At 40.6% G+C, this 27,041-nt stretch overlaps 1 protein-coding gene across 3 annotated transcripts; it reads left to right on the forward strand.

Annotated features, from left to right (window-relative positions):
- The first annotated feature begins 19,394 nt into the window (after positions 1–19,394).
- Positions 19,395–27,041, forward strand: GNPDA2 (glucosamine-6-phosphate deaminase 2). 3 transcript variants are annotated; one of them, XM_058803247.1, is made up of 7 exons: positions 19,395–19,525; positions 20,932–21,099; positions 21,420–21,517; positions 21,985–22,167; positions 22,479–22,663; positions 22,756–22,930; positions 26,082–27,041. In XM_058803247.1, the coding sequence occupies exons 2-7, from the start codon at positions 20,972–20,974 to the stop codon at positions 26,138–26,140; spliced, it is 828 nt and encodes a 275-aa protein (XP_058659230.1). In that variant the 5' UTR covers positions 19,395–19,525; positions 20,932–20,971; the 3' UTR covers positions 26,141–27,041. The 3 variants fall into 3 exon arrangements, with proteins under 3 accessions (XP_058659230.1, XP_058659231.1, XP_058659232.1); XM_058803248.1 differs by lacking the exon at positions 21,420–21,517 and having other exon boundaries at positions 20,932–21,095; XM_058803249.1 differs by lacking the exons at positions 19,395–19,525; positions 21,420–21,517 and adding an exon at positions 19,624–19,894 and having other exon boundaries at positions 20,932–21,095.

Consider the following 27,041-nt stretch of genomic DNA (forward strand, 5'->3'; position numbering starts at 1 on the left):
CCTGTGCTCTGGGATGACCCGGCCTGAGCAGGGGGGTTGGACCTGATGAACACTGTGGTCCCTCCCAGCCTGACCCATTCTGTGACTCTGCAAGAGCTGAGTGCTGTTACAAGATTCACACAAGCCTGGAATGGGGACAGCACAAATTGGAATCTCTCATTCTGCTCACATAAAAAAGTACATGTTCCCCAGCTGTGCTTTGGTCAGAATTCAGCAGCTTACTGTTTTCTAACAAACCATTTAAAAAAAAAACCCATAGATTTTTGTTGCCATACCTCAATTTTTTAATGCTGATACTATCAGAATAAAACTATGTAAATAATTAAGATTGCAGGGGAAAAAAAGAAGTCATCCCCTTCTCACTTCATCTAGTAAAGGAATTCTTGAGTAGTGACAGTTTTTCTAGAAGTCTAGAGAACTAAAAAAAAAATGCTAGCCTGCAATACTGTGAATAAGAAAAGCCTCAGGTGTCACATAATACTTGTGACAGAGGAAGCAGGGCCATACATGTGTGATACTCAAAATACTAGTGGGACAGTACCATTTTTAGGATTTCACTCAAGTAGCATATGGGAGACTTTAAATTGCTATTTATATTGAATGTATTCAGCCAACATAGCCAGGGAGAGAAACCCAGAGAAGTAACCTTGGGAGTATAATTTGGGCCCCATTTATTGCAGACCTGGTGAATTGAGGTTTTCTGCCTCCAGAAAGACTGAGTGGGTACTGCAGAAGCTGTGGGGGGATAGAATGTAAGAAAATTAAGATAGTGCAGAAGGCAGTCTCACACCTGAGGAGTTGCATCTGTACCAATCACCAAAGATTAGGAACAGGCCTGCCCTTAACAGGCCACAGCTGTGTCCAATGAGGAGACGAGTGCTACAAAAGAGTGGGGTAGCTGGTTTGTTGGTTGTGCTGTGAGAGGAGCTGCTGTTTGTTGGCTGTACTGTGAAGAAGAAGGAGTCAGTGCTGTGAGGAGAAGGAGTCAGTGCTGTGAGGAGATGTCCATGAGAAATCACCAAGAAGGTATGGGAGCTTTGCAATAAGATGGCAACTGAAGCTTCTGTAGCAGGCAGGGAAAATGGATCTCTACAATCACTGTTAGTCTAGCTGCTGTTAAAACTATAGAAGCATGTATCAATTTGATGAGTAATTTTCTGATGATAATCCCTAATAACATGTTTGTAGGCATTTATACTACATAACCCCACATGCAAATTCCATAAGAATTTAATCAGGACCTGGGAGCTTGGCTACCCAAGACAGCCACAGCTTAATGCAATTTTAGGCCTAAAATTAAGAGGACCAACAAATTTAGGATTATACAGTTCCTGTGGATCATTTGATTGATAGAAAATAAGGCAAAAAAATCTCTTCTAGATGCCAAAGAACTTTTGCACTTTCAGTTTCTAAAATAAGGTTGCATCATTGGGTAAAGTACCAGGCAATAATAATTTTGCTGGTCTTATAATAAGGCAGAAATTTTTCTTGGCACATTTCTCGCACTGTGTGCCACACCTTCCTCCTTGTACAACTCCCAGTTCAAATACAAGTGCTTCAAATTAAATGGGTTTGCCTCTCCATGTTACATAGTCATTATATTCTGATATGTGACCTTTTAGGCAGAAATTCTGAGAACAACCAACCTAATTTCTCAACTCTGAATTTGTGAATACTCAGTTACTCCATACATTTATAGTTCTCCATTTTTCTCTGTCATTTATGACCCTACTGCTTTAGAAGTCCAACTTGAAGAAGGACTTTAAGATTATCTGAGCCTGGCAGCTGAGGAGACTGGACCTGGGCACTAAATCACTTTCTGCATTGTGTACCCACCCTCCCTGCAAGCAGCTGCTCCCCCCATCTGCAGCCACTGCCCAGCTCCCCGTGCTCCCCATGGCAGGCAGGAGGATGGGAGATGGCCCAGCAGATGCTGTCCAAACTGGCCCTGTGAGAGCAGGCAGGGAGGCTCCATGTCAGCCCTGCTTTTTTTTCCTCAGTGCTTTTCTCAGTAGAGAGGGGAAGACAGCACTGAGATCACACTGCTGCAGCTGCTCTGAGCACCCAGCCAGGCCTGGACTCACGTCTGTGCCCCCATATCTTGGGATTATTTCTTTCAAGAATTCAAGGTCTCTTGTTTTTACCAATGTAATGTAAATATGCAGAGTACTAGGGCTGTTTTCTGAAGCAGACCTAATAAACATATACCTAAAGTATGTGTTTATTAGGGCTGCTTCAGAAGACAGTGTGGAAATTGTTCTTTTAAGGAGGACAACTGCCACACAGAAACTCAAGCTACATTTTATTATTTTCTTAGCACTAGATGCAGGGTAAGACCTTTCATCCCCATCATTCATTCCTGACTTACACAGAAGATTTATCACTTTTATGGGAATGATTCTCTGGCAGTACTGTTAAAGAAACTTTGTTGAAAGAGCAAAATAATACAGGTTGGGTGAGCCAGGAATGAGTAATGATTTTTTACTTTGCTAAATTGATCATTTAGCAGTCTGGATACAATAAAAGAGTCGAATTGGGCTGATTGAGGGAGATGATACCCTCTCAGAAGTGATGATGAAAAAGGCTTTGGAACTTCTTAAACTAGGCTGGTCACCAAAAGGTTTGTAACGTGGATGTGCAATTTCTTTAATGCTTCTGCAAGACAGAATGAAAGAGTGCCTCAGACAAAAATCATGGATAAACCAGTAATTTATATTCACAGGGTTTTATTATCTTTGTATATGTGTGTCAGCCACTCACTGATCCCTATAAGTTACATTTCAAAAAGCAGTAGGCCATGCAAATAGGTTCTCCAAGGGGAATTAGTGGCACAGTTTACAGATGGCATTAAATGAAGCAAGTAAGGAAGGTATTACTAAAGAAATCACTACTTTTAAACTGTAATATTGTCCACCTCTACATGCAAAGATGTGCTAGATTGCTGTGGCTGAGAGCTGAAAAAAAAAAAATGACAATGAGCAATTTCTATTTTGAGATTTAAATATACGTATTCTTGTAGCAGAATGACATCTCCCAGACATCTGAAACCTGTTCCAGTGTCTCAGCAACCTCACAGTAAAGATTTTCTTCCTTATAACTAACCTAAACCTAGTCTCTTTCATTTTAAAGCCACTACCCCTTGTTGTATCACTGCACACCCTTGTCAAAAGTCCCAGTCCATTGGCACCTCAATGATCATCAGGTCTGCCTCTGATAGCTGAGCAGCCTATGCTGCACCTTGCAGCATCATGATGGAGAGACACTGTCAAACTTGTGCAAACAGTCTGCCACTGGCCAAATAGAGCCTCACCATCCTGCATGGGAGTGGATATGCCGGTGCTGCCATGAAGCAGACTGTCCTCATGACAGCTTGCACTGCCCCCTCATCCTGAATTCTGGAGCTGGTGCTCCCCACCTCCTGCCCTAAGCATTGCACAGACTGGAAGTTCTGGCCCAGATTTTTCTGTTCACATGAGATTAATCAAGCTGTATGACCATATATTCAAACCATATGGAGTCCTCACTCCAAGACATATGCATGCGTAAAGCCATAATATTATTCATGACCCTTGATTAAAAACTCTTGCCAGTGTTCCTAAAACAGAGTTTTGAGGATTACTCTCTAATCACAGCACTGTCCTGAGTACATGGGAGCAATTAAATATCTACTCAGTAAGATCAAAGTGAGGAAGACACCAAAGGTGAGTTTTCCTGATGCTCAAGAGATGGAACAGACTGCAGAACACACCAGAAAGGAAAACAAGCTCTGGCTGGAGAGGCATGAGTCAGAGGCTGCCTGCCTCTGAGCAAGGCACACAGATGACTGCTCTGCATTGCTTGTAACATGCAAACACATGGTCTGCACCCAGGGCTGGCACACACTGCATTGCTGAAAAATGTGTAAGGAGAACATAAAGTCCCCAGATCAAAACAATTCTCACATAACTGAACACAAGTCATTCCTCTGTCTAATGCACCCTCTGTGACACACTGCCAACAGTTTAGTACACTACTCTTACTTTAAATATTGGATTTTTGGATTGCTTTTAAACAGAAAGGACTCCACTAAAAGTTGAAGTATGTATATCAGAAGGAACAGAAGTTTCATCCAGTGCAGCTTGCATTCATAATTTCTAGGGCACAGAACAGTTAATTCTTCAACTTGTTTATTTAGTTATGAAAGCTGAAAGAAAGGGATTGGTAGATTTGTAGGAAAAACTGGCACTGCTTGCTTGCCTTTTTTTGTCCAATATGTACAGGCAACTCTCTTGCAGAAATGGTGCAAGAACCAGAATGGCTCTCACAGAAGACAGGAGAGAGATGAGGAAGAGGACTTGAGTGCTGAGGCTGTAGTTACCTCCCTCTGAGATATCCCATGCACTTTTCATTTCACACACAACTCCTTCTTAGATGTTAAACTAAACTCCACATCCAAAGCTTGTATGTTCCACTTTCTTTTACTATGACTTTTGAGCAGTTTCTGCCTCTATCCTGTCTTTGTTAGATGGGTTTAAGACCCACTCAGAAAATCACATAAAATGATTATTGAACAGAAAAGGTGAAACTTGATTAATATTCTGAACATGCAGTTTGCCAGAAAAATGAGAAAAGCAAGCTGTTTTCTTGTCTTACACAGAAGCAAGAAGAAAAAAGATCTATCAAGACTGAAAGACAGTGGGCTGTTTTGTCTAGGGAAGGGGAAACAGAGAGGAAACATCAGAGTGGTCTTCAAAAAAGAAGAAAGGTGTCTGCAATGACAAAAGGAATCCTTGATGCCATGACCTCTGTGTAAGAAGCAAATGTAATTGTATCAAATTACACAAGCTGGAAATTTAGGTTAGACATCAGAAAAGACATTACAATAGCAAGGATAATTGAGGACTGGAGGAGACTATGAAATAACCACCAGAGAATGCTTTAAAAAAGAATTTAGACAAAAAACAGCCTGGAAAGATATGGCTGCAATTGAAGCTGAGTAATGGACTAAATGCTCTCGTAAAGACCAGTGTTTTTTAATGACTTGCTGATTCCCTATGAACTTATGGCCTATTCATGCCCCGAACTATTCCCTGGAAATAAAACTAAACACAAAGAATTGATTTGTCTGTATTTTATAATAAAATAACAGATATTGGAATTTTTCCTCCTGATCCAAAATATGGGAAACCTTGATCCATGTTTTGCTTCTGGAAGTACCAGCAAGCACTTTTCCTCTTGCTGCTCACCTGTAGCACCTGCAGTGTTTTACAGACTGCCGTGCTCTTCTGGCACAAAGACCTACCACCGTGTTTTCCAGAATGTCTCATTTAGCCCAAAGTGATCCAAATTTGTTCCTAGAATGGAAATGAGGTAATTGGCAGGGACAGTAGCAGAACTGTCAACAATTTAGTCATTTTATTAATGACTATACAAGTGTTTCATCTCATGTATTATGCAACTGTGCTTATGACCGCCTAACTTCAATGACACCAGAAGAGAAAGGACAGCTCAATACAATCACAAAAGAAGAAAACCAAGCTCTTCCTTTAAACATGATCAAAAGATCTTGATTTCATGCTTGGGTTGCTGTTGTCTGTGAAGGGATCCTTATCATGCTGCAAGTTATGTAAGCTAGCACTGGCAGAAGAAAACAGTGGACTAAAAAAAAATCTCAGAAAGAGAAACGTGTGGCTTTCATGCACTGAGATTGCACAGAAATTTGTAGATAGAAAAAGCATTTTAGGAGAACCAAAGCCCCTATATTCACAAGAACAACATGCAAATCTCTGGAATTCTTGCCTTGGTTCTCAGGCACAGCTTTTGAATGTTTTGGTGTGCATTTTCAGGCTCGAACCAGAATGTCAGCATTCACAAGGCACATGTCCTAAGTGTACAGTTTGCTGTGCACACAACTGTCTGCATTTTGCATTGCTGAAGGACTCTTGACCAGCATTAACACACAGAAAAGCCCACCTGGCTACTTTTGAGACCAACAACAAAGGGATTATCTCTAATAAAGGTGCTTTAGTTTTACCCAGCTGTAGAAAGGAGCATAGGATATTTTTAAGAGATTATCCCAGACCATGTGTGTTACTGGGAGACAGAGATGTGGGCACATCAGGTCAAGTCTCGGTGAAAATCCTGAACTGCCTTGCACAGATCACTGGACAATTTGAGAAGAACTACTCACAGCAGCCTCTGTAATTTTCTTCTTGACATTTTCCAGTGGAAAAAAAAAACTACTTTATCAATTAAATATCTTATCTTAGTATTTCTGCTGCATCTCCAACAGCCAAAAACAACAACATGAACTTTCCCATATCTTCAAGGAGTCTGAGTAAGTTCCCATGAGAAATAACCCTCCAGCAAGAGAGTGTCTAGTGTCTGGAATGCTTTTGCCTTCCTACCTGCAAAGCAGCAGGAGCAGTTGTGTGTGATTACGTGACTCTTTTCACTGGCCTGTGGCCTTCCCAGCTAGGAGCACAGGTAAACACAAAAAATTGGCCAAGGCTTGGATCAATTATATTACATGTGATGGTCTCAAATGACTGTGACATATTGTGTATGATATGTAACTGGTCCAAGAAGAAAGTTTTTTTCCTCATTGTCCAGTATTTGGCTTCCACAGAAATTCTGAAGTTCTGGCTGTTTTTCTCTCCAACAGATGTGAAAAAATAAAAACAATCAAAGAAAAAAACCTCACTCTTTTTTTATTGCCACACCTTATCTTTTTATTCCAGAAATATCCTCCTAGGATGATGTGTACAAATGTACTTTTACTGTGATGGTACATGGATACAGAGACACTGCCATAGTAATATCACAGTGACACAGCATTTATTGAAAATGACAGTCTGACAGATGGTAGGGCAAACCCTTTAATCCTAGTTCTTGACAGTGTAGTACATTGTACATCTGATGCCTAAGAATGTTTTCCTCCTGTATGTAAATACATGTGCTCCCCGAAGCCTTTAAACTCCTGAAGAAATGACGGAGGTGTTTCAGTTCAGCATAAAACACCATGCACCCTCAGATGGTCACTCAAATGCCTTTGGTTTGATAGGTATTGCACCTTACTAGCTGAAGAGTTAGACAGATAAGAAGAGGGAAAGAAAGACAGATTTTGAAGAGACATTTTCAAAAAGTTCCTTCTGCGCAAGTGTCAGGACACAGCAGCTGACTGCTGTAAGAGGCTACAGGAGATCACAGGGCACATACAGGACAACAACCAGTGCAGCAGGCCCAGCCAGCATGAGTTTGTGAAAGGCAGGTCCTGCTTGACCAACCCGATCTCCTGCTATGACAAGGTGACATGCTGGGTAAGCAAGGCTGTAGATGCTGTCTACCTGCACTTTAGTAAACCCTCTGACACCATTTCCCACGGCATTCTCCTGGAGAAACTGCTGGTGGCTTCGATGGGTGCACTGTTCACTGGGTAAAAACTGTCTAGATGGCTGGGCCAGAGCTGGTGGTGGATGGAGTTACATCCAGCTAATCATGAGAAATGTCCCTCAAGGCTCAGTGCTGGGAGCCAGTCCCAATCAATATCTTTACTGATGATCTGGATAAGGGTCTCAAGGGCATCCTCAGTTGGTTTTCAGATGACACCAAACTGGGTGGGAGTGTTGATCTTCTGGAAGGTAGGGAGGGTCTGCAGAGGGATCTGGACAGGCTGGACTTATGGGCTGAAGTCAATTGTAAGAGGCTCAACAAGGTGAAGTGCCAGGCCCTGCATTTCAGCCACAACCCCCTGCAGCACTACTGACTTGGGGAAGAGTGACTGTAAAGCTGCTCAGCAGAAAAGGACCTGGACATGCTGGTCAACAGCTGGCTTAACGTGAGTTTGCTGTGCTCAAGTGACCAAGAAGGGCAATGGCACCTGGCCTGTATCAGAAATAGTGTGCCCAGATGGCCTGTATCAGAAATAGTGTGCCCAGAAGGATGAGGGCAGTGGTGGCCCCCTGACACTGGTGGGGTCACATCTCAAAGCCTGTGTTCAGCTCTGGGCCCCTCTCTGTGAGAAGGACATTGAGGTGCTGAAGCATGGCCAAGAAGGGAGTGGAGCTGGTGAACATCCTGGAACATAAGTCATACAAGGAGTTGCTGAGGGAGCAGGGGTTGTTGAGCCTGGAGAAAAGGAGGCTCAGAGGGGACCTTATCATGTTCTACAACTACCTAAAGGGAGGTGACTCCAAGGTAAAAAGTGATAAGATGAGAATCCAGGCTCAAGTTTTGCCAGGGCAAGTTCAGATTAGATATCAGGAAAGTTTTTTTCGTTGAAAAGGTTTCCAAGCATTGAAACAGGCTTCCCAGGAAAGTGGTGAAATCACCGCCTCTACAATTACTCAAAAAACACACAGATGTGGTGCTTAGAGGCATGGTTTGTGGTGGACTTGACAGTGTCGAGTTAATAGTGGGACTTGATGATCTTAGAGGTCTTTTCTAACCTTAATGATCCTATGATTCTGTGAGTAAAATGGTGTTTCATGGAACATATTTCAGGTCATCAAGTGCCAGAATTAAGAAATCAGAAAAATATGATGCAAAAGCAATTTTTTTTCATTACAAAAAAAAAAAAAAAGCAAACTTTTCCCAAATAACAATAATTAGGCTGAAAGAAAGAAAAAAAAAAGGGTAAAAACCAGCAACATTTCCTTGTTTGGGTTTTTTTTTCTGTTTATTTCCATATAAACAGTGCACATAAACTCAAAATGTAGGGTAGGCAATATAAATTACGAATTATTTGACAATCCTTCCTCTGAATCAGAATTTTACTTCACAATTACTGTCCAAATAAACCTACATGCTTAAATAGCACAGCATAACATATCTTTGTGATCCTATGCAGTGGAGGATCATCAGAGGAATTTCCAAGACAAAAGTTTATTGTCTCCCAACCTCGGAGATATGCAGGCAAGGGAATGCCTTTCAGAACAACCTCAGAACTATGCAGTGAAATAAGTCCTTAGGTGTTGTTTGCCCTAAATCCATTGCTTTACTAGGATAGGTATGTCAGCAGTTGGGACTCACTCAAGTGAGGAGTTTCAGATTTGGAGTGTCTCTTGTCCAACCCATTGCCTCTCGCTGAAGTATACATCCACTGCCCTAAAAACCATGCAGACCAGCTGCCCTATGAATTGGAGAGAGGTGGAGGTACGAGGCATTTAAGCTGGAAATTGGGGAAGGGAAGGAAATCACTGCATTTTGGGCTTTGATCGGGAAACAGAAAGGTGAACTGGAAAAAAAAGGAGGGTTATTTTGGGAAAATTCATTTAAATGAGATGGGCTAGTTCAAGAAGCACAGTTCAACTTGTACAGGTAAAAGAGTTTGCAAATTAAATGCATGTGCACATCTGAAAACCTGCTATAAGTAACTTAAACACTGACACAAAATTGTATTGTACCACTGTGCACAAAAATGAAACCCAACTCATGCAGAATGGGTTCTGTGTTTTGGAGGCAGTAAAACCACACTTTTCCTCTGTATCACCTTCTCTGTATCTCTCTAGTGGTTCTCTCCCACAAGCCCATCTTCACTTTTCTATTAGGTTCTCTCAGATTTTCTTTGTATTTCCAGCTTCCACTGCTTTTCCACGGCACTAACCAACAGTATGTTCTTCTCAGCTGGTTTCTCCTGTGTCAGGAATGTTCCTCATCTGCTGATAAACTCTAAGACAACTAAATTTTAATTTCATAATTAAATTTTAACTTTATAGAATCACAGAAATGCTATATCATAAAATACAATATTTATTTCTATAATAATATTTATAATTCGATTTTAATTTTATAGTTGAGTGTTTTATAAGAATACAAGAAGAGCTGGAATGGATCAAGCAAAGATCCATCTAGCCCAGTAGTTTCTACCATGAGAAGAGAAACTTAGCATAGTGGGTGCTATTAGTTTTTGAATTAGAAGTAGCTAAAAGGATGGAGGCAACTGTCCCTTAGTCAAAGAGCATTTGAAATATCTCCAGAATTAATAAAGAAGGTGTTCTTTAGGCAAGAGGCCATCTGTATGCAAAAAAACATCTATGTGATTTTTTCTCAGTACACCCCCACCACACATCAGTGAATCAGTTATGAGCTGACTCCTTCCATCCATTTGTGGCTTCTTGTTTGTGGATTCATGCCTGGCCTAAATTGAAATCAGCAGGAGCACCTACTCCTAGACATAATCTGGCTGTGTCAGTTGCCAGCAGCAATTACAGGAACTCATGGGGAACATTGGCTGCAGGTTACTGAAACAGATGTCAGTTGTAACAACACAGGCATGAGACTGAATTTCAGAGTGCAAGCAGCCCAAGGTGCCATGTGCAAGTTCCAACAGGTCCAGCCACAAATCAGACCACCACCTAAAAATCACAATTTGCAACCATCATTCATATTCAGAGCAAGCACTGCTTTGCTCTGCCTCACGGAGCCACAAACATATTGCAGCATTAAAATGTTTTTTTATTTCCTGCTAAGGCTTTTTAACCTTACCAGAGGTATGAAAAGTAGAGAGGTGGAGATGTTATAACAAGCAATTAGAAACAAAATCTTATTGCTATTGCAGGAGAACAGTCGTTCTAGGAATAAGGCTAATAACATTTAGAGATTATTTGTACTGGAAGACTTCTTTTTAATTTATTGAATTTTAAAGCAAATGAAGCCAAGAAGTGTTTCTGAAAGTTTTTGCTACTACCACTGACAAATGTGCACCCTTTATAATTCACATCTCTGCTCTGCATAGGTGAAAAGAGGAAAATATATTGAAAATGACAAATATGCTTATGCAAATAATCAATACAGACCTGTCTGCCACATGTTCAGACCTGTCTTGAGCCTGCCTCACCTTATTTTCTATTCAACCTTATGGCCACAAGCAGAGCCCCCTGTCCTTCCAAGGTAAAAACCCCTAAGGTGAGATCAACACAGCAGTGAGTTTTACCACAACCTTACATTGCATCACAAGTCAGGCCTGGGTCTACAAATTCTTCAAACATTTCACAAACCCACGGGTCATCCCAGCTCCCAGAGTATACCCTGTACTGTCTCAGAGTACTCCTTCTCCCCTAGGGAAAGCCAAAGCCACAGCAGGAAATATGCAGCCTGTTTTCTGCATTATCTAAACATCCTGGGGGAGTGCTAGGGCAGCCTGAAGGAAACAGCTCCCCAGTACTGGCTGCTGTCCCACTGCACACAGGCAGCCACCAATGTGACGCTTCTGAAAGGAGCTCAGCACAAAGTGCTGTTTTCCACTAACAGATAAAACATTCGTATCACTGATAACACACAAATTAACTGAAATGGGCTATTGTCATAAACATTGCCTATGAAAAAGATTAGTTTTATATGTAGCTAGGCAATTACTCACTGAAAAGTGTCTTTATCTTCTGTCTACATCATTCAAACCAAGACTAGGAGAGGCCCCATCCTTCCTGCCAGAGAAGGACATCAAGCACTGTAAAGCCTCAGCAGGGAAAGACCGTGAGAGGAAGGTGGAAAGAGTGTGATGTTTAAGGATGGCACACTGAACATGGAGAGGCAAATTCATAAAGCCTTGTGTGCAAACCCTTAACCAAAGAGCGGTGACACTCTAAGTTCCTGCTCAGGTGAGTTGGATCACCTGTGCCACCCTTAGATCCCGGCCCACAGGGAGAGAGGTTACTCCTTTTGACAAATTGTCTGCAGGTGCAACTCAAAGTGCCAGGAAAGCTCAGCAAACAGTAGACATCCTAAATATTTTCCTGTGTCTTCCAACTTTTTCTACCTTGTGGCTATTTCATTTGTCCCCCTGTGCCCCTGGAAGGTGCAGGAGATGCTGGAGTGATGGATACTTTCCGCCTGCTCTGCCTGCCTAAGTCAGATCCTGGCACAGTTTCAAGCTTGCCTGAGTATCTGCTATAAACAACAGTTAAAACCAAAGATAATGTCAAGGAAAAATGTATTTCCTTTCACAAACTGCACTAACTTTGAGGTGAATTATAAATTCTGTGCCAGTATTATCCACTTGTAGAGTATGAATAGATTTTATAAGTTTTGAAGTAAATGGGTTGCATTTTGTATATTTTTAGGTCTTAAAAAAGGAATATGTACTTGGAAAGCCTGACTCTACACAGACCTTGTTAAAGAAATACAGCATACAATGTTAGAGAGCCAGGGACAAATCTGCCTCAGGTCTTACACCTCCTCTGCTGCTGATCACCATCCCCTTGGCTTGAGAGGTGGCCACAGATATCTGACAAGTCAAATAACATAAAAAACTGCTTTACACTCACACACACACATATATATATCCACACATATATGTATGTATATATATGCCAAACCATTAGTTTGGTACAATAAAATATACTTTCTGGAGGCTTTGTCATGTCCAAATTGTCTTTCATCCCACGTTTTATCATATAACTGATGAAGCTAAGGTAGTTTTAAGACATATAAATACATTTCTAAAAGGACTATTTAACTTTGTGACAATTTATCTCTCTCAAAGTTCAAAATTATACTAAAAATTTGATGAGAATAATGAGTGCTTTCCAGTGCCAAAGTTTGAGGGAAATTTTGACTGGTTCCAGGATAGGGGTAGAATGGTGGGAACAGCAACACACCTGCATTGCTATAGGAGATCTTTAACTCCTCATATAAGAACAAAAATCACACCAAAAGAGCAGTCAGATATGCACTAAAAGAGAAAAAGGGTTTGTAATGGGAGTCACCTGGAGATCAGCTGTTTTGTCCCTGAAACAGGTACATACACAGCCTCAAACGGTGCAGTCAGCAGAGATCAGCCCACTCTCTAGTGACAGGCAGCTGCTCTTCTTCGGGATTACAAAAAAAAAAAAAGGAATTCTCCTGGGAGAGGAATGTTTAAGCCTCCTCTGTTTTCTCAGTTCTTTTGTAACATCCCCAGGTTGGGCAAGAAGCATTATCTTCGCTTTGGGGAAAGTGACCCAGGCAGGAGCCACACTTCAGCAGCTGCACGGTTTGATAACCATTTTCTGAACTCTGCTTGATAGTGGGCTGCTGCAGACAAGTGTGTGTAGACTGAAAAAGTGTCTAATTAAAATGGTAGCACAGAAAACACCAAGTGAATCCAGATAAACACCCAGCAACTGTTCGCTGTACATTCTCCAAGCTAGGTGTAAATATATTTCTGATCTGCCCGAGCCATGCCTCAGCCTAGACAGAGAGCATGGCCCCCACGGCAGAGGGCACCAGCAGAGTTCCCCAAAATAAATTTCCATGGGTGTGAAAGAAATCAGCTGTAAAGAAACAATGTATGAATCCCACTTTACTGGAGTCTTTCACATAGATATAGATACAAGTTTATTTATGTTTTCAAGGAGTCGGAAGGTGTTTCTGCGCGTTTGAGGGCAGCTGTCGGAATGCAGGCAGGCAGCGGCCAGCGCGAGCAGCCCCGGGAATTCCAGGGATCTCCGGGCGCGGGCCGCTGCTGCCACCTGGCGGCCGCACCGCGCCATCGCCCCGCGCCCGGCAGCCCCGGCCGGCACCCTGCCCGGACGGCGGCACCTGGGGAGTAAAAAAAGCTTAAAAATAGCCCCTGATATTTGAAACGTTTACTCAATACTGATAATAGGTCCAAATTATAATTTTTGAATATGCTTTACTGTGGAAACTCAGCCACCAGGAATATTTCTCTGTCTGCTCTGGGGTGCCCTGACCCCCAGGGGAACACTGACTTCGACCCTCATTCATGGAGAAAGTTTCCTAGACTTCAAGATAGACTAGAATCCACAAAAGTGTGAAATAGATTATAGAGAGTAGCGTAGGTGTATGGCTTGGTGAGAAATTTAAGTTTTGGGATTTTTAGTATGTTGTGGATAGAAGCCAGATGAAGGGCACAGGGTGTCATCCTGGGTTTCTTCTTCATGCTTCTTCTTCCTTCTTCCTCATGGGTTTGGGTGGCATTTTGTAATTGGGCAGAAAATTCCACATTGCAGGCTCTTTGGGATCATTTATTGGGTTAAAAAGGGAATATAATCTAGGTGTTCTTTTTAATTGGATAGTTTAGTCTTAAAAGACCTTGTAACAAGAGATTGTTGGCCAATTTGTGCCTTCTAATGAAAAGCTGCCGAACTCACAGCAGTGAGACTGTTTTACTGATAAGAAATAATAAACACTTGAGTCCGAACATGAACTACCGTCTCAAGTGCCTTCAATCCAGACCCAGAGAAACCCATAACTGGGACCACTACACTTTATAACTGATCTCTCCAAGCTTTTATTTTAAAAAAAGATGCAAAAGACAAAGTCCATTGCACAAAAATGCAACAATCTTAAATGGGATGCAACATTCTTTTCAAGTACTAAAAAAACACTTATTGACACTTACTAACTATTCTGGCTAACTTCCAGCATCTGTGAATACCTAGCATGAAACTTTAAATCCTGGTTTAGTTTTGCACAAACACAGTCAAATGAGAATATTTACACGACCACCAAGGACTCACAAAGTTTTTTGATACAAATAACATATATCCAGAAACATGCCTAAGCACTCAGGTGATTGGCATAGAATGGCCTGGCTGCAAATCAGGGAACCTATTTCGCATCTGCATGTCTGGAGTAGCATGGAGCATTAAACACATCCTGTGTATTTCTGTGCCCAGCCTAAACCGTGTACTCTGAAAGGAACAGGCTTTTACAGCAGCTGAGAGCACTATCAGAAATTTCTCTCACCACCCCTGCATACATCAAGAATGCTCCACACTTCAGGGGCACAGCCAACCATCAATCAGTGTACCCATACTTGTGACACAGCTGGCACATGAGCAAAAGGGAAAGATCGGATCTGGAAGGAATGCAGCAGGCACCTCTGCCTGCTTGTTCTCGCAGAGAGACTTGTGGAGAAATAGCCTGGTACTTCAGCACACAGGAAAACAATCAGCATCAGATCTCTCTACATGGCAAAATGAAGCAGCACCAAGTAGCAAACTCCCACTAAACCCCTACCCTCAGAACTGAAGAATCCACCAGCAAAAAGGTACCAGGGTGATCGGACAACAAATACTCCTCTCATCACCTCTACTGTTTACTCTGTAGTAACCAACTCCTACATTCAGAACTAGCTGGTACTGACTGACTGTTTTGGTACAGACTCCACCAGAATCCATGTAGGAAGCACCAACACATTGCAAGAACAAAACCAGACAACAAAAGCATAGAGTACAGATCTGCTACTGCACAGAGCTTCACATACTGACTCAAAGCCTTGCCTATGAAAATTAAGATGGTGCTAAGTATTAGCTAGGTGCTTCATTTGTGAATCTGCTGGCACAGTCCTAGCATCACAGAATCTCATGTTTCTTATTTCACTGGAAAATTGTTTCCCTGGGCTGGTTGCATATAGCATAACACAAAAGACATCACATGCCATGTATGCCTTAGCTGATAGAAATGTGGTGAGATCTAACCAGTGAAGTTTTGAAGAAAGCTGTGACAAGTACAGGGATGTAATGCACATGTGAAACTATCTTCAGGCTTTGTGAGAACTAAGCAAAGCTGCCAAGTGGATTTGGTCCCCTCAGGCTTATGTCCATAAGAGAAATGAAGTCAGCAGAAATTCAGTCTGCTTTAATGGCAGGAAAACAGCAGACTATTGACCCTGTGGCACTAAATGAAGCACCAGGGGTAACAACCAACATCTTTACATTCTTTCATAGTTCTGAAAATTAGGAAAAAAAAATCTTCACTGCAGTTTTTTCCCTTCTCCCCACACAGTTACCACCCCCTAAAAGGTCTCAGCTGCTGTTATTCTGTATCCTTATGCTTGATGGCACAGGCATTACACAGCAGAATTTTGGTGGGTTGACCCTGGCTGGACACCAGGTGCTGACCAAGCCACCCTATCACTCCCCTTCTAAGCAGGAGACGGTGGGAGAAAATAAGATGGACAAAATCCTCATGGATCAAGATAAAGGCAGTTTTATAAAAAAAAGGCTGTGCATGGAAGCAAATGAAAACACAAGATTTATTCTCTACTTCCCATTAGTAGGTGATGTCCAGCTATTTCCCAGGAAGCAGGGCTTCAGTGTGTGTACCAGTTGCTTTAGAAGATGGATAAATAACACCTGGCTCTCTCCTCCCCACACCCTTCCTTCTCCAGCCTTCTCTTAAATATTGTATCTGAGCAGATATGTTATGGACTATCCTGTGGTCAGTGGGTGAACTGTCCTGGCTGTGTCCCCTCCCAAGATCTTGCCCACCTCAGCCTCCTGGCCAGGGGGAATGCTGGAGAGACAGCCTTGATGCTGTGGAGGGCTACTCAGCAGCAGCCAAAACACTGGGGTGTCACTGACATCCTTCTAGTTACTAATACAAAGCACAGCACTGTGAGAAATGATAGGGAAAATTATCCCACCTCAGCCAGACTCAATAGAAGTGTTTCATTCAGGGTAAGTCTTTTTTTTTTTAAAGTGTTTTCAGCAATTACATGTTTCTCAATCTCTATATTTAATGCCTTGGCAAGTATTTTCATTGCAACCTTTTTGTTTTGTTCTCAGAGTCCTTCCTACATGTCAACATCCACATGTGTAATATTCCTTCACAGGTCCCAGCTTTGTGCAGGATCCTTTGTTCTTCAACTAAACCAGAGGGAATCTGAAGGAACAGAGCTATCTTGTTAAAAGTCTGGGTTCACCTGAAATTGAGGTGGTCCTCCTCAGGTAAAACTCAGTGTAATTTGGGTACTACTGAAGTACATCCAGTTTAAATTCATAGTTACTTCAATACAGGTATTAAAAAAGAGATCTGATCTAGCAGATGTGTACAAATCAGATCACCAGGAGTAGAGTAAATTAATTAATTCTTAAAAGAAGGGGCCATTTAGAAAATAAAATTTTAAAAATCACAGAAAGACTGTTTCCAAAACCAAAAGATATTTATAAAAAATGTGAGACTTTGAAATCTCTAGTTTTGCTACTCAGTGAAACATAATAAGGAACTAAGATTTTTTTTAGCAACATCTTAATTTGTAATCTATATTCACTGCATATAGAGCATTTTTCATCTGCTACTAATTAGACAGGAAATTCTGAAGAATGACTTGGAAAATTATCCCCTAGGTATTAGCATACAAACAATGAGAGTAAGAATTGAATACGTTTACAAAAGACAGGGAATTTTGTCTGTCTCATAGAAGCAGTTGATAGCATTGTGAAGTTTGCTAAAAGGCAACAGACAAGCTGCTGTTCCAAATTTAGGGGCAGTGGGAAAAAGGACAACTTCCACTGAGTGTGGAACAGTACATCATATATTCTCAGACCTCCTGGAGAACATGCAACAAGGGGGAGACTATTACCTGAATTTTAAGAGTTCTTCTGCAGTGATGAAAAAAAAAAGAGAATTTTCAAGTTGTGGAAACCAACAGAGCTTTTGGGGGAGGGGTGAGATTTCAGCCTTGTAGGTACCTAGGTGTGCAGTAATACCAAAGAAATGTGTTAACTAGTCTGCTGTATGCAGAAGTAGTTTACCTCTGAGGTGTTACATATCGTCCACAGAGGTAGGAAAAAAAACAAATTGAAATCTAGAGACAAACCTTATATTCTTACATAGAATCTGAAAATCACCTCCACTGCACGTATACTCTGAAACTATGAGAGCAGCAGAGACTCAGAGCATCACTCAAGAAATGGTGCAAAACACTATTCTTTAGGACCTGGTAAAATTTCTGAGATAAAGAATTATCAGAAGAACATGCATTAATTAAAACTGTTTATATTAGAAAGTTAAATTCAAATGAAAGGCCAGTTTTGAAACAAAAGGTATTTTTATTGATTGCCTGCTAAGCCCCAGAGACTTCAGAAAGACATATTTTCCCCCACAAGCTTGCAAACACACCTTTCATGCCCTTGGCAAAGTATTTCTCAATACCTTGAAAGAGAAATACAATTTCTCTTTCTAAGCCTTGCTAGACAGGCTCGTGGAATCACAGAATATACCGAGTTGGAAGGGACCTGCAAAGATGGGTCTTAAATTAATGACCTACATGGGGATCAAACGCACATTAAAACCTTGGCATTATTAGCATCATGCTCCAACAACCTGAGCTAAACTCAAGTCTTGCCAAAAGAAATGTATCATTACACTCATGTATGACCCCAGATTTTTTTTTAAATACACACTCCCCTTTATTAGCTGTTTTACTGTTCAATCATGTTTTTTCCTCAGACAGTTATGCTCCTACCCAGTAAACAGATTTACCCTGGTCTTCTATTATGGTAAGGCCTCAGTGAAGCCTACAGGTATGTGCATACACATATATTGAGAATTATGTTGCTTGCGCACCCCCCTACTCCAGTTTCCTCACTCCAGTTTGAAGCACCACCCTTTCAGACTATTAGCCCTTTCAACATATCAAGATCTATCTGTTAGATTACCTGTTTAATTACAGCTTAGCTAAAGCTGTGGAATTACTTGACTGCTTTTAAAACAAAAAGCAAGTCACAGAATTGTTAGGGTTGAAAGGGACCTCTGGAGATTATCTGGTCCAACTGCCCTGCTGAGGCAAGGGTCACCTGGAGCAGGTGACACAGGAATGTGTCCAGGTGGGTTTTTCATCTCCAGAGACAGCAAACTCCGTGACCTCCCTGGGCAGCCTGTCCCAGTGCTCTGCCACTCCCAAGGTAGAGAAGTTCTTCATGTCAAGGTGGAACTTCTTGTTTTAGTTGATGCCCATTAGGCCTCGTCCTATTGCTGGGCACTGCCGAAAAGGGTCTGGCAGCATCCTCTGACACCTGCCTTTGAGATATTTATATGCAGTGATGAGAACCCTCCCAGTTTTCTCCTCTGCAGACTGAACAGGCCCAGCTCCTGCAGTCTCTCCTCAAGAGAGATGAGGAGACATCATCCTTGCGGCCTCCACTGGGCCCTCTGCAGTAGCTCCTTGTCTTTCCTGCCCTGCGGAGCCCAGCACTGCACACAGCACCAGATGCGGCCTCACCGGGGCTGAGTGGAGGGGCAGGATCACCCTCCCGGCCTGCTGGCCACTGTTCCCCCAGGAATGCACCCCCACAGGAATGCACCCCAGGATACCACTGCCTTTCCTGCCCGCAATGGCACCGCGGGTTATGGTCAGCTGTGATTCACCAAGACACTGATGCTTCACCTCATTAATTTCTGTCAGTAACTACCCACTTCTTTGGCAGCTGCATTACGCAAACATTTAGGCTACAGGGGAAGGTTTTCCATTAAGATCTCAATGTGCTCCGCAGCAGAGAGGCTGCGAGAGGAGCTCTCGAGCACAGCCGTACTCCAGGCTGGAGCCCCCGGCATCTCCCGGGCCGCTGGGCCGGGCTGGGCCGAGCGCTCCGTCCCCGACCCCCGCAGCGGCCCGGAAATGCCCACGGGGAAGGAGCCCATTTCCCGGCCCGCCGGCCGCTTCCGGGTCGCGGGGCGGGTTCCGCTGGAGGCAGCGGGGCGGGAGCTGCGGGGCGGGCGGCGGTTCCCGTCCTCCTCCTCCTCCTCGTCCTCCTCCTCTTTCCCTCCTTCATCTCGTCCTGGTTCTGGTGTGGCTCGTGGCCGCCGCGGGCTGTCCCGGGTGAGCGGGGCCGGGCAGGGCGCGCTGTGGCCGGCCGGGGAAGGGGAGGCCGCGGGGGCCCGGGGCTGCTGTGCCGGCGGCGCTCCGGCTGCAGGGCTCTTCCTCTGCCAGTGTCGGTTTATCACCCCTCCCTCCCCACTATCGCCAGACAAAACCAAAAAAAGTGTCCTTAGCCGAAAATTCTCTGTGGCTCTGATGCTGCCCGTGGGTCCCTGCTCTTGAGAGCATCCCCCTGTTCCCAGCGTAAAACTGCTGGTATGTCATGGAACCGGCCTAAAGCCGCGCAGTCTGTTCCTCTTGGCATGCTGTTCCTTCTCGGGAAGGTGTGCTAACTCTCGGGTGTGTGCGAATAGCGTTTCCTCGGCAAAGGTGAGTTTGACTTGTCACGGCTCAGCTGTCCAGGGAGATGAAGCAGCACAGGCAGCACACGGTGATGATCATTACTTTCTTCCTTCATTAGCGGGACAAACACGGTTAAGTGCTTTAATTCATATTTGTTTTGAAATCAGCCGCTCATTTGGGGTCAGCTAAAAGTAGTGTGGTCTGTCATACCGGTGGCCCTGGGCTTCTGACAGCTGTGTTGTGTTCTGGCTAATGCTGAGCCCACCCAGACCTGGGAAAAGAAGAGTAACGCATCCCAAACTGGGGAAAGAGCCTCAGTCTTCCTGGAATAATTACCAGACTCAGTTAAGCAGAAATTCATGGAAAAATGAGTTTCACTTAAATGCAAGAGATGCGTGTATACTTCTTGCAACCAAACTTGTTTTCGGGATATTAATCTTAAAAGTTGATACAGTTGCACTCAAAACCTTTTAAATTTGTTTAAATTTATGTGGCAAAGAAAAAATGTGGTATCGTATTTTTTCCTGTGAATTGTAAACATTTCAAATATCTCTAATGCTTTAACTTTTTTTTGCAGATTAATAAATTTACTGAAGCATTGTTAAGGAGCTAGAATGGGAGTGAAAGGAGCCTTAATAATTTAGTCTCAATTAGGTATTTTGATTAGAGAAACATGGGATTACTCTGAGTCTTGTTTTTGAAATTGTAGGCATTCCGCTGGTCATAAGAAACAGGAATTAATCTTGGTATATAAGTATTTCCTCTTTTCTGATGGCAATGACGAAAATACTGAAGTTCAAAATGGCTTGTTCTCATCTTGTTTTAACTTTTTCCTGTTAATAGCTTTAAATTAGTCTGTGGATTTTAATAAATATTTTGACTGTAATCTATCATTTGGATTCTGTAGCTTTTCTCTTGATTGTCCAGCTTGAACTAGGTCTGCAAGAGTGTGGTATGCTATTGCAAGTCATTGGTATGGAAGATGATTTTTTTATCTCCTCTGTAATCTAAGAGTTTTGCAACTAACGTGGTGCTTATTTTTAAAACTTCAACATTTTCTCCAGGTTTAAGTTTGTTTTATCATACAAGTTCTTCACTGCCATAATGAGGCTAGTAATTCTTGAAGATTATGATCAGGCTAGTGAATGGGCAGCCAAATACATCTGCAATCGTATTATCCAGTTCAAGCCAAGTCAAGGAAGATATTTCACCCTTGGTCTACCAACAGGCAAGTTTTATTCAATGTCTTTGTAAATAACTGCACCTGGAACAATGTTTGTATCACTGGTAGCAGATAAAATCAGTATTTAAAAGAACATAATATTCTATGGTAATAGAATATTTTTGGTAATATTCTAACTTTTTTTTATTACTAATTTGATTTCTGTGTAAAGTTGTGATAGTTTGAGATACTGATAAATACTAAATGAGAAACAGCAGATTGCTTGTACGTTGAAAAGCATTGTAGCAAAATTTGACTGTGAAGACAATTAAATACACTGAAAATGTGCAGATACACAGAACAGTAGAAAAACTTTTATTTAACAGGAAGCACACCTTTGGGATGCTACAGAAAGCTGATAGAATATCACAAAAATGGAGATCTCTCTTTCAAATATGTTAAGACTTTCAACATGGATGAGTATGTAGGTAAGATGTGCTATTATTTGAGAACATACTGTACTGGGATTTTTTTCCTTATAAAAACTATTAAATATTTTGTCAAAGTACCAGATTAGTCTGGTATGTTTGTATTCCTATATTAGACTGGTGTCCCAGCATTTTTCTGTTCCTTTATCTACAAAAATGCAATAATAAATACCAGGCTAAATCCAGTGTTTCTCAGTACTTCTGTAGAAATTATGTTGTCATGTAATATTGGGACTGCATTTCTGTTGAAGACTTTACATTCTGGGATAAGATGTATGTGGAGGGAATGTAAACCAGTTACCTTGTACGTGCCAACCTTTCTTCTCAATGTAGTTTCAAATCTTTATTTGAAAGACTTATTTGACTCAGGTTTGCTTTGCAAGCCCTACATCTGTTAGATACAGACTAGAATTAAAGCTGTTTGGTTAAATCTTGTCATATGGTAATCTCCCTGTAAATCATTTCAGGGCTTCCCAGAAATCATCCAGAGAGCTATCACTCCTATATGTGGAATAACTTCTTTAAGCATATTGACATAGATCCAAATAATGCTCATATCCTTGATGGGAATGCACCAGACTTACAGGCGGAATGTGATGCATTTGAAAAGAAAATTGAAGAAGCAGGGGGGATTGATCTGTTTGTTGGAGGTATGAGGAAATGCTCTATGGTTAGTTACAATTCAAGCACATACACCAATTCTTTAATTGCTATTTTCATAACTTGACTAAAACACAAATTTTTCAATTATTGTGTAAGAAAGTTCTGTGACTAACAAAGAATCAGTATAAATTTCAAAAGAGAATGGTTGGTGTCCAAGTTTCTAATGACTTAAGTAAGTTTTTATTGAAAATGGGGAAGCAAAAGGAAAGGATGAGCCCTTTTTTATTAATTTACAATGTTTGAGGATATGTGTTGACTCTCAGGTCTGGAATGATTTATTTTTTTTAACTTTGAAAAGGCATTGGTCCAGATGGCCACATTGCATTCAATGAACCCGGATCAAGTTTGTCTTCAAGAACAAGATTAAAGACTTTAGCAATGGACACCATTTTGGCAAATGCTAAATACTTTGATGGAGACTTATCTAAAGTACCAACTATGGCGCTAACAGTTGGTGTGGGTACAGTGATGGATGCTAGAGAAGTAAGAACTCATTTAGTTCTAGTTGCATGTGTGTTCTCAAGTTAGTTGGTATTGATACTGGGATTGAAAGTAAAGAGACCTTTGTTTTGCAGGTGATGATTCTTATAACAGGTGCACACAAGGCTTTTGCATTGTACAAAGCAATTGAAGAAGGAGTCAATCATATGTGGACAGTTTCTGCTTTCCAGCAACACCCTCGCACTATCTTTGTGTGTGATGAAGATGCTACTTTAGAACTAAGAGTTAAAACTGTGAAGTACTTTAAAGGTGAGCACTGAATCAGAGGTCACGTGTTTATGCAAAACCGACAGCTTTGAAATCATACTGATTTAAATCTGAGCCTTCCAACACTTTGCAGTCACTAATGTATAATGCTATATAGTCAAAATATAAATATTAACTTATTTCTTGTGTTTGGAAATTTGCCAGGAGCCATAATTTGTGCTACCTACATTCCAGACAATATACTTAGGAAGAGTATTTCCTTTGCTTCCAGTTTAAACAATAGTTTAGTAATCTTTAACTTTAAACAGCAGTAATCTGGTGTTCCAGAATACCGGTCTTAAGTTTACTAGAAAGTTTAGCTTAAAAAAATCTTAACACATTTATTAATCCTGATACATTTCCATGCTGCTTTTGCTACGTGCTGTAATGTGATGGATGTCTAGTAAACTGCAATACAGACTTTGAAGCCACCTGAGAACATTTTTCATGTGCAATTAGCATAACAATCTATACTACCTTTGAAACACTGCACCCTTTTACTGTGTGTGTTTTTTGTATTTGTAGTAGGTATACTGGGGCAAACTTAAAGTAAGTCAGGATATTTGATAGTAATTGAGACTTCCTAGACTGAATTCTGTTTGACTAAGACAGTAGAAGCTGAGAAAAGTAGTTTTGTCCTGACTGCACTAGCACAGCACATGCAGTTGTGTGACTCAGTTGTTGTTCTCACTAGCATGGGTACCTGTAGTAGCCAAGGTATCAGAGATCAAGATTGTAACTTATTAAATTCTTTTTTAGAGCATTGTATTAGCAGTGCTCATATATGTATTGGATTGCAGTTTGGATATTTCTATGATATTTATCCTGATACCTCTTGTGGCCAGCTTGTTAATTTTGAATTTTTCAGTATACTGTTCTCTGCTATGTATTTGTGGGGTAGGAGGGAGGGTTAATCTTTTCTTGTATCACACTGCTAAACAGCACTTAGTGTTCTTTTCAAAGATAAACTTCTCTATCTGCTTGGATAAGTTTTAAACAGTATCCTGTATTTTATATAAGCAGAGGCTTTGCTTGGGAAATACAAACCTAATGTAGAATCAGTAAATATAAATTACACTGAACATTGCTTTAAAAAACATCAAGGGCTACAGTTTATGAATGTGTGCTATTGTGTCACTGTATTTAATTACCCTGTAATACACAGCAATAGAACTTTTAAAAAGATGGTTTACTTTAAACTTAATTAATTTTACCTGTTCTCAAATCAGTGAGATTTTTTTCCCCTTGTAAAATGGAGAAGTCAGCGTGGGTCAAATTTGGAATTATTTCTGAAACTTGATCTTCAGGTTAGACTTCTTAGGGAAGCTAGGTAGTTCTTAATACTGCTATTTATAGTAATGATTTATGGAGATTTTTCACCACTTAAAACTTTCAATATGAAACTGCTTTTGTTTTGTTTTATAATCAAGTACCACACTGGCTGGTAAACAGATTAACATATTCATTTATTCTAACTTTCTGCAAACCTATAATAGGCTAAAACTATCAAGTGTGCTTATGGTCCTACTTGCAACTTTCTTGAAGAATGAAACATAAAATGAATTTTGAAATTACTGATTTATCTGCAGATAAGTTAGTTCACGATAGTTTTTACCATACTTACACATGCTCCTCTTAAAACTGCGTGCAGAAATGTGTTTATGCAAAGCATACCTGAATATCCAGTGGGACTTTCCTTTGAAACAATTGTTTTGGCATCTACCAAGTCTGGTGCATTCCTTTAAAAAAATCTTTTGTTTCTCACTGTTTTTCCTGTAACACTTTCACTACCAGGATTTAAATATTCTTCACTAAGTATGATAGAAGCTATACTTTGTAACCATTTTTCATGCATCTAGGATAATGGGTAATTATTTAATTTCCCCTTTTTAGAAGAGGAAAATATTAGTAGAAAGTTAAATGTTTTAAGGCTCAAAACATGTTTCTAGTTTACATTGTGTATGCAGCTGTTACTCTTTTATGTCATTTGACTTATGTCAAATGTATACTTAAGTTTTTGTCACTGTTGAACTGAAAAAATATTACACTTGATCTAATATCTGTAATTTAACTAAATAATCACATACTGATTAGTAATAGATGCTGCATAAGATGCCTTTTTTTATGGTCACCTACAGTAATGACCTTTGATTGTAGAGTTAACTCAAATTTCATGTTGCTGCAGTGACACTAAGGCTGCCACCAGCTGCATCATGTAGCAAAGGTATTTGAATATTCTTTACCATAGATAATAAATATGCAGTAATGTGAGATTTCTTTCATGGTTTTTAAGAAAATTACTTTTAGTGTTGCATGTTTTGATTTTAGAAGTTAAGTCTTTAGTTCAATACTAAAATGGACTTTGTGGATTGTGAACACTGATCATTACTGTTATTAGTACTCAAGATGAAATGTGGAAAAACCTGCCAGTGGTCCAATGTCACACATACCTAGATGTAGGTAACATTTTTACTAAGTTATAGCAAAGTTAAGAAGGAAGCATCTTTTTTTATTAATTGCACTTCCGCATTTATCAGAAATAAAGTAGTTGAAGAGGAAAAAAATAAACCCCCTAATCATAGCTATGAAAGACTTGTATATGACAAGAAAAAGCCCAGCTACAACAGAAAACAGTTGAACTGCTGAAATTGAGTCTGCACTAAGAGTCTGGATAATTTAATTTGATTTTGCCTGTCTAGGACCACAAGTATATGATTATTACAAAGACAGTATTACCACAATGCTAGAACATTTCAAAAGAACTCAAGCTGTCAAAGTCTCACTATGTGTGCATCTAATTTTTATGGCACATTGTGGTGTGAGGGGATCACATTGCTGTTACACAGTTTTTAATACATGGAAGATATATTCAGTTCATTTGGAAGTATTCCAGATGTGGGGTTTTGGGTCTGGTATTAGAGAACTGTCTGGTTCCCTGCTCAGCTGATACTGAATATGTCATTAGTATGCAAGTGATACAGGAATATATCTGCTGTCTTTGACTCTGAACTACTTTAAATAGCCATTTTTGTTCTCTTCAATGAATTATTTAAAATGTATGCTTTGAAGCAAATTCCAAATAAAAATGTGGATAGAAGAACATGTTAACACAGTATAACTAATGTAAAGCTGGCATTGTTGCTTTCCCCCCAAGGTTTAATGCATGTGCACAATAAGCTTGTGGACCCACTGTACAGTATGAAAGAAAACTGAAAGAAGACTGAAGAGGAACTCCATGTGGGTCAGCAGCAACAGTTTTAGGTAGCAGATGAGTTCACTGCTATGCAATATGCTGAAAACTGTTTAAAATGGGAAATCCTAGGTACTGTATTTTTAAAAAGGTCCAATATCTGTACATTCACATTCCATCTGTTTGCTGTGTTGTGCATTTTGCTTTAACATTTGGAGCTCCGCTGTTGGTACATCAGTAAATGGAACAGAACAAACTTGGGAGAGACTGCACGTTATGTAGAGAGGGGAAAAGCAGAGCACTTACTCTAGCACAGCAATGTATTGCATCTGCCTCATGTTAGAGATGATGACACTTCATTTCCCAGAATTCTTAATTTTTGGCTTGGTTAGTGTAACTACATTTTGCATTTGTGTCTCTAGGCAGAATGGTTTTGGCCTTTGCTACTACTATGGACTTGTAATAGTTGTACAATTTCTACTATGAAATGTTCTGTTTACATATATCTAATGTACACTGAGCTTTTGCACTTGGTTGCCTTAAATTTGTCTTAAACAGTTTTTGGGCATCTCAAGTCCTGCTGTATATTTCAGGCAAATGAAGACACAAAAACAGTGCCTAAAAATGCACCAAAATCTTTGAAGTTACAACTTGCTCCATGGATAAAAATATTAAACTTCTACAATAGCACTTTTTCCGCTCATGTACTTCAAATTACTTTAGGATTTTATATTTTTGGTAATCAAGCTTTATACATAAGGAAGAAATCTCAACGTTCCTTCCTGGAGGTACCTGGTCAATTATATAACGGATGTTACAATTAAATGCCTGAAAAGAGCTTAATTTACAGGACTATAATGTCTGCAAATGATCATTTAAAGCCAACTGTTAATCACTTTTTCATTGTATCATTATAAACATTGA

Source organism: Ammospiza caudacuta, chromosome 4, assembly GCF_027887145.1.
Source record: "Ammospiza caudacuta isolate bAmmCau1 chromosome 4, bAmmCau1.pri, whole genome shotgun sequence".
In the NCBI taxonomy this organism is placed as follows: domain Eukaryota; kingdom Metazoa; phylum Chordata; class Aves; order Passeriformes; family Passerellidae; genus Ammospiza; species Ammospiza caudacuta.